Source organism: Syzygium oleosum, unplaced genomic scaffold (assembly GCF_021117445.2).
Source record: "Syzygium oleosum isolate NSW1041296 unplaced genomic scaffold, Sole_v2.1 Sole_v2.01, whole genome shotgun sequence".
NCBI classification, from domain to species: domain Eukaryota; kingdom Viridiplantae; phylum Streptophyta; class Magnoliopsida; order Myrtales; family Myrtaceae; genus Syzygium; species Syzygium oleosum.
Genome location: NW_026607485.1, coordinates 12,080,194 through 12,088,622, shown reverse-complemented (window position 1 = coordinate 12,088,622; position 8,429 = coordinate 12,080,194). Strand labels below are relative to the sequence as shown.

Genomic DNA, 8,429 nt, shown 5'->3' with positions numbered 1-8,429 from the left:
AGTAATTCGGGTTCTATACTTGTTTTCTTAATTCGACTCCTATGACACCTTAAGTTGTCTGCAACACCTGGACTTTTTATACGTGAACTTAGCAAATTATACAACAAAAGAATGGTTTGTACATCTGGGCTGCCCAACACTCACTTATCATTCATCGAAATGTCACTCCGTAACTTGGGTGATTTCAGCAATTCCCCTGCCGACAAATACTCAGCTATTCTCTTGGCGATACAATAAGCTGTGGACTCGATGGTGATCATTGGGTTGACACCGACGGCGGTGGGCAAAACACTAGCATCACACACAAACAGACCCTCAGCTTCCCAACTCTCCCCGTTCTCATCCACTGCACCTTCCTTCTCATTGATTCCCATCCTGCAACTCCCCATCTGATGGGCAGAACTGTGAATTCCCCACTTCTCACCTATGGCCAATGGGCCATCCTCTACACTGACTCTGCCCAAAAACTCCTCCACTTGGTCCTCACTGAAAGTCCCTCCCCTGCACTTCATCCTGAGGCCGTCACTCCGGTGGGTCCCCACCTCGTCTGCTCCCGCGGCGATCAAGATCCTGAGTGATCGCCGCAGGCCCACCTTGAGATTCACCTTGTCCTCCGAGTCCAGCTTATAGCTTATATTTCCCTCCCTTGTCACTTCCCCACGCCCCCGGTCCCGGATTATCGTGATGAAGTGGGCGGTCCTCGCGTACTTGGTTATCCGGTCCTTTATGTCGAGGCCCGACTCCCAAGGGCACATCGCCGCAAATGATGCGGGCCCGAGCGAGGGGGTCTCGATGATGGCCCGCACTTTTGGATATGAATTTCCCTCGACGACCTTGTGGATCGACGTGATTATCCCACCCTGGTAGGATGTGCCACTGAGCTGCGAGCTCGAGTCCTGAGGGAAATGCCCCCAGGCCATTGCCACTGGGTGGAGACGGAGGTTCCGGCCAATATGCTTGTTCTTCAGTCCACTCGAGATCAGGAGAGGCGGTGTCAGAAGGGCCCCACATGCCAAAACGGTTACCTTGGCCTCAAACTGCAGGACGTTTTCGATATCGCTGTTCATTGATTTCGCCCTCACTCCAATGCATTTCTTTCTTCGCACTCTACCAGGAATGTTCATCTCAAAGACGAGCCGCTCAGCTTTGCATCCTGATAGGATCACCGCGCCACGATTCACTGCATCCACCAGCCAGGTGCTGTCGGTGCCTTGCTTGTCTCCCCTCCTGCAGCCGTAGCCGCAAGAGCCGCAATAGTGGCCCTCCGAGGAATTCCGTGGCACCGCGTTGATCTCAAGGCCGAGCTTCTCACATCCCTCTCGAAGGACCTTATTCTGAAAGCCCTGTTCCACACACTGATCTGTCACTCCAATCCTCTCGCACACAATGTCCATGGCAGAGGCATACTCTTTGCTGCCAAAGAGCTCGATCCCGTGCTTGTCAACCCATTCTTGGAGGACAGTGTCGGGCGTCCTCATGGACGCAGACCAATTGATGGCGGATCCACCTCCAACCGTGGACCCTGCTAGAATCAGCATGTTCCCAGTGGAAGTTGCCAGTATGCCTCCTGATTCATAGAGTTGGTCCAGGGAGGGGCCTTCCAGGGAAGAGTAGTCCTTGTGGGTGTAGTAGTTCCCTTTCTCTAGAACCACCACCTTGTAACCGGAACGCGCCAGCACCGCTGCCGCAACCCCACCGCCGCAGCCGGAGCCCACGATGACGGCATCGCACTTGATTCTGTAAATCTTGTTTTTGGAATCCTGTGTGACTTCCAGACCTTTTTGCTTGAGAGATTGGAGGAGGTCTGGATCTGAAGAGTAAATGGTTTCTATGATTCCCTTCTCGAGTGGCCTTCCCTTTTCAGGTTTCGACAATTCCTCCTCATCATCTACTTGATACCCAATCGCTTTCCATAATGGGTTTTCGCCTTTCTCGTCTACCTGCAAGATCAGAAAATAAATATAGGAAAATTTTCGAGCTAATCCTCAAGAATCACTGCATCTTGCCTTACAAAGGATAAATCCCTGAAGGGTGAATCTTGAAATAGACCTCAGAATACACTAGCTAGCATCTGCTATTAGGTGGCTCTTTTTTTCCCTCCTATCCCTCGGACAGATGCAGCAAACAAAACAATGGGTGGAGTTCGACTAGATAAAAAAGGCCATTGATCGAAGTACCGATTACCATCAACCGACTAAGGTAACGATTTTCAGTTGCGGGGGCAATTTTTGATTAAACTCATCTGGTCTGTTCTGTGCCAAATTTGTTCTTTGGATCTTTCGGAATCGTTATATTCTTGTCCATCTTCTGTGAAAAGTTAAGACATCACGAATGTTACTGTGAGCTTACTTTAGTACCTCATTGTTGGAGATTTTACTCAGCATCCGTCAGCATTCAGATTTTATTACTCACAACAAGTACACTGAGCAGTACCATAAAAATGATCAATATTAAGAATTAGAGCATGACTTCAACGTGCCCAGTTTTTTCTCTACTCTCACCAGAATTAGTGCTTTGATATCATTATTACTCTCATCCTAAATTGATTCACATGAAAAGCTCAAGAATTAAGGGAAAATGTTAAAAATAAAAAAGGCAAAGTAGACAATCTAGAACAAGAAGGATATTCAATAAAATAATAGTTTGATGAGATATGACCAGGCAAGAATGGTAAAATTTGGTCAAGTGTCTCTTTCCATTCCAAAACGATCTTCGAACTGGAGAACAAGTCTCTTTCACCGAAACGTGCAGAAACCAAAGAATCTTCACAAGCATAGAATCTTCACAAGCATCAAGCCAGGTGAGATTTGGCATGAAGAGATTGGACAGAGGGTGTTCAGGAGATGCCAAGGCATGGAAGCCAAAGAAGTCATGACTAGTTTTGGGAGAGAAACAGACTGAAAATATAAATTAAAGCTGGTGAATAAGGATCGGTGATGATCGGGCGAGTTGAGGGTGATTTCACTTGTCCTCCATTTTTTTGCAAAGCTTTTCAATCATCCGTATGAGCTGTCTTGCACTATGCAAATGGAGATCCGGTGAAATGAGAATGCTTGAGAATTTGTTTTTCTTCTGCATGTTCTCTTATCCACAATTGTCTGTTGGGGAAATTACCAAAAACAAATCACAAATCTATTCCACCTGTGCCAATTTAGTTATGGACCTTTCAATTGTGTCAATTTTTTTTTGTCGGAAATTGTGCCAATTTAGTCCTAAACCTTTCGACAATTTGCTAATTTAGTCAGACTAGTTAATTTTGGCTAGAAATTGCTAACGTAGGCGCAGTGAAGGTAAGCCTCGCCGGGATCTGCAAGCTCAAGCCTCGATTGATAATTTATCAAAAGGTTCAAGACTTTTTTCGTAATTTTACCATTAGCTGTTTATCTTGATTTTTCTTCATGTTGTGTTTTATATGTGAAACCTGGCTTAAATTGAGTGTGTATATACATAAATAGATTTAAAATGAAGGAGTAATGTTCAAGCATCGATAAAGGTTTATCACATTTCGTTGTGACCCAATTTTATAAACCAATCTCCGTATCTCACGAAATTAATCAAGATCGAATTGTGGGGTTCCATCCTTTCATCTAGATCCGAAACCCAAAAACGAGTTACACGTGAAAAAAAAATGATACATATGTTTAGGAGAGTGCCTATACATGGATGTGTGTGCATTAAATGGGGGTAGTTGGTGCAGTTTGGTCTCATCAATTTTCTCATAAATCATATGGGTCATATATGTTCATGTGCCTCTACACAAGTGGGCTCTCCCCTAAGTTATGAATATACTTCATTTTCAATTTTTTGTAAACTATAGTGTGAAAAGATTATATTCCAATACATTAATTGTCAGTGGAAGATAAATCTTTCCTAATAGCATATATAATCTCCACATGTGTCCATCTTCAAGATAGTCGCCTCAATTGAAAGAAGAGATTATTATGAAGACGAAAGTCTCGCCAATAATAATTTTTTCTTTCATTGTCACTTGCACAATGTGTAGTTTGAAAATCTCACAACAACATTTCTAAGTTACAACCCTACCAAGAATATCCCGCCATTGAATTTATACACTTTCCGTTTGTATCAAACTTTAAAATGTTAATCCTCTATTATATTTTCCGTTCGCATGTGCAATGCACGACTTTTAAGCAGTAAATATGTATTTTCATCTCATATTTTTCATGGAAATTTCTCTTTTACCTTCATCTCGATAAAGAAATGAACAGACAAAAGAAAATGAAGAAAAACAAATTAACGAAAACTATGAATATCAAAAAAAAGAAGAAAACGGCAGTCTTATTAAATAGTAAGAACGTCAGAATTGATAAATCATTAATAGGACTAGTATGATATTTTAACAAAACGAAACACAATTGAATAAAAAAGACATCAATATCTAAAAGGTAAAATAACAAAAATCGACATGTAATTTCAAATGGTTAATTGATGCAAGAAAAGATCATCAATAAAAGATTTATAAAACATCACCTTAGATTTCGATTAATCATTTCCTTTCATGAGTTGAGAGCATCATTTTCTTTTATAATTTTAAATATTTTTTAATGAATCATTTTTAACGTTAATTAACTCTTTAAATAAACATAATGATAAACAATTTCTGTCTTTTGACCTTTTTTGCTATTGAGGCGTTTTCCCTTTGCATGTAACCGGTGTTTATTCTTTTTCTTAAAATATTTTATTTAGCTCTATTGAAGCGGCTCTATTAATCAAACTTTAATTGTCCAATATTACTGCCGATATTCATTTTTCTATTAACAGTAGTTAAGTCAATTTAGTTTTTCTCCTATTTTCTATATTTTCATTTCTTTTACAGCAATTAAGGGCAAAAAAAGCGATTTCCTTGAAAAAAGAAGAAGATGAAATTACACTTCTATCCCTTAAAATTCATGTGCATGCTAACAAGAAATATAACATTAGGGTAAATGGTTCTAACGAAATGCAATTTTCGAGGATATTGCCCAGCACTTAGTTGTCGAGACAAAGATGTACTACCCCGAAAGTTAGGTGGGTTATCCCCAACTTTTATCTAGAAGATTTTATAGAACAAGAGAAAGTGCATTCGAGATGTCGACCGGGGACATTTTCAGCTTATTATTCAGACATAATGTGGAACACCAGAAGTGATGGAGCATCTTGGGTGGGTGTCATTAATTAGTTGGGAAAAGTGTCAGAAAAATCTTAAATCTTTTGCATTTGTGCCGATTGAGTCCTAAACCTTTTGATATAGTGCCAATTCAGTCTTTCCTGCTAATTTTGACCGGATTTTGCTGACGTGAATGCCGGCGGGCCTACGTGGCACGGCCGGCGCTGATGTGGACAATTTTTAATATTTTTTGAATTTTTTTCTTTTTTCTTTCTTTTTCTTTTTTATTTTCCTCTTCTCCCTCCTTACTCCAGTCGATCGTCGGTCCGACGACCTGTCAGAGACCAAAGGCTGGCCACCGGTGAGGCTTGCCCTCTCTGGATGGCCGCGAGGGCGGCCTCGCTGGCCATGGGTGACGCTCGCCCTCGCCATGGCTGGGCGAGGGCGGCCGGCCATGGGCAAGGTTCGACCTCGCCAAATCCGGTGAGGTCGGACCTCGCCCAGCCGCTGGCGAGGGCGGCTGGCCATGGGCGATGCTCGCCCTCACCATGGCTAGGCGAGGCCTGACCTCGCTAGATCTGGCGAGGTCGGGCCTCGCCCATGGCCCACCACTTTTGCCAACGGCTGGGCGAGGCTCGCCTTCGCCGTCGCTGGCCAGGGCGAGCGTTGCCCATGGCCAGCGAGGCCGCCCTCGCGGCCATCCGGCGAGGGCAAGCCTCGCCGGTGGCTGGCCTCTGGTCTCTAGTCTCTGGCAAGTCGTCGGACTAGCGACTGGCTGGAGTAAGGAGGGAGAAGAGGAAAATAAAAAAGAAAAATAATCATAAAAATTCAAAAAAAATTAAAGTATTATTAAAAATTGTTCACGTCAGCATCGGTCGTGCCACGTAGGCTGACCGACATCCACATCAGCAAAATCCGGTCAAAATTAGCCGGAATGACTAAATTGGCACAAAGACAAAAGGTTTAAGACTCAATTAGTATCAAAAAAATGTTTAGGACTCAATTGGCACAAGTACAAAAGGTTTAAAACTTTTCTGACACATTTCCCTTAATTAGTTTGAAGGCGTCAAACAAAGAGAAATTCGACAGACCGATTCAATCTTAATTGACTCTTTTCCATGTTTAATGGTGCATTTTGGGCCATGAAATAAAGATATGAATTGGAAGGTGATTTTCCTTGCTAGCTCTCTCTCATCACTTGTTATTTGAGATAGAAATTCGTGGTACGTCTCAAATTGACGTGACAAACAGATTAGATTAGCATTCAAGATTTGAATTCAACTTCAATGTCTAAGAAATATTTATTGGATGGAACAACCATCTTAAATTATCTTCGTGTTTTTCTTTTTGTGATTATTTGAAAGTGGGGAGGATTTTATCTTAGACTAGTGTGAAATTGATGACCTTTATATGAGTGAGCACCGTGCCATCGTTAATAACCTTAATTTGAGCTATTTATACGGTGATTAATAAGCTAGTTGATATTTCTTTCACGAATCATTAATACCCGACAACTTGATCTATTATATTGTTGTGGGTGTCCTTGTCAAGGCATGTGTGCTAAGAATTCAACATTTGATCTCAATTATGGTTTTTTTTACTAATCTCCAATTTTTCTACTAATCATATAAAATGCTTAACTTGTAAATTATAATAGGCCGAGATTAATCCGCCCTTTAACAACTAATTGTATCATGTAGGGTTAGGTGGGTTAATGCTATGAATTGCTGACCTGCCGGTATCATATGACGAAGACTCGGTAAGTTTGCTCAAGAACTAAGGAAGTGTGAACGAATTACCCGAGAGAAGAGGACGTAGAGGCACGAGACTTTGAGATACATGAAGACCAACCGGACGGGCGTGAGGAACGGATGGTTGAGCCATCTCCGCAGCACCTTCTCCCGCCGGTCCATGCCCATGCTCGAGAACGTGTTAATGTAAGGCCATCGCCTGCCCATGCAGAGCGAGCCGCACAGCAGCATCGTGCCGAGCCTCGTCGACAGCACCCACAGGACCGCCCGCACCAGGACCACCGCCTCGATCAGTCCCCTCCTCCCTAGAAGCTCCGCCACCTGCAATACAATCCACATCCTTCTTTCATACGTTTGTTGGGTTCCCACTTCTTATGCATCATGTCGGTGTCGGTGTCGGTGTCGGGGCCGACCCGCAACAAATTAGGGGGCCCCGGGGGAATGGAATTGTCAGATCCTCCCTTCTTGAGATACAAGATCCCCGTATCGTCGTGCCAAGCACGGCGACATGGACTTATGGCCAAGTGGGGGTGTTAAAAATGTAATGAAATGTTACTGTGAGCAGGACCACTCTATGAGTTAAAGGCCTGGCCACTCTCCTGTCGGGGCTAACGAAAGAAGTTACCGCAACCCTTTATTGACTCGGTTTAAGCTCTGTCGCACCCGAATCAAGCTCTTAATCGCTGCTTGACTTTCTGATTACGCTCAAGTATATACGCTTTTGCATGGAAGTGGCTTTACTTCTCAAAAATCCAAATGGAGGGAGAGAGTTTATGAGACCGTGAACCAAACCATGAATTTTACCAGCTATGGTATACCGTGATGATCCATGATAATATGATTGTCCGTTTAGCGAGAACAATAGTTGATTTCATTAAGAACTCAAAATCACAAACATGGGAAAAAGTTGTCGACTTGATCTTTTTTTTTTTTTTTTAAATTCAAGGTAGCATCTTTCGAATGGAGGGAGAGAGAGAGAAGACATGGAATTTAGTTACCTCGCGAGGCACCGGAGCTTGAGAGCCAGATGATTCATAAAAGAAGCGCACGGCTTCGTTGGCTCTTTCTTCTTCTCTGTCCGTTCTTCCCTCGAACTCTCCTGCTGCCACTGCAGCCGCCGCCACCGCCGATGCCGCCGCCTCCGCACTCAACGGAGGGAACACCGTCTCGCAGACGGCGGCAAGAGCTTCCATCTCTCGCGAGGAGAAGCCGCGCCTGAACAGCCTCTTCTCTCTCTCCCCTCTGATTATGCCCTTCAACGTGGGATGACACTCTCTCCCCATCTCTCTCTCTCTCTCTCCGCTGGTGGGAGGAATGGATATGAATCTTTTTGTTAGCAATGATGTGCGCGTCTGTTTGGGCGTGGACCCGTTTTATAGTTGAAGTTCGGCCACGAATACCACAGAAGTTGCTTGTATAAGATAGGCCCCGCCACGCACACGCGGAAAAATAATACACTGGCTCGTTCTATATAGACTAATACCATCGTAACCATCGAATGGATGGGCCTTCTAATGCGACGCACATTATGAATGACTTATAACGGTTTGCATAGACACTAAGTCTATGTA

General features: G+C 43.5%; 1 protein-coding gene across 1 annotated transcript; it reads right to left on the bottom strand.

The window, feature by feature from the left end:
* Nucleotides 1-54: 54 nt before the first annotated feature.
* On the bottom strand, nucleotides 55-8,217 carry LOC115683577 (long-chain-alcohol oxidase FAO1-like). The gene is made up of 3 exons (XM_030608111.2): nucleotides 7,857-8,217; nucleotides 6,907-7,179; nucleotides 55-1,940 (listed from the first exon to the last, which is right to left on the bottom strand). Exons 1-3 carry the CDS (start codon nucleotides 8,139-8,141, stop codon nucleotides 141-143), a joined length of 2,358 nt encoding a protein of 785 aa, XP_030463971.1. The 5' UTR covers nucleotides 8,142-8,217; the 3' UTR covers nucleotides 55-140.
* Between the last annotated feature and the right edge of the window lie 212 nt (nucleotides 8,218-8,429).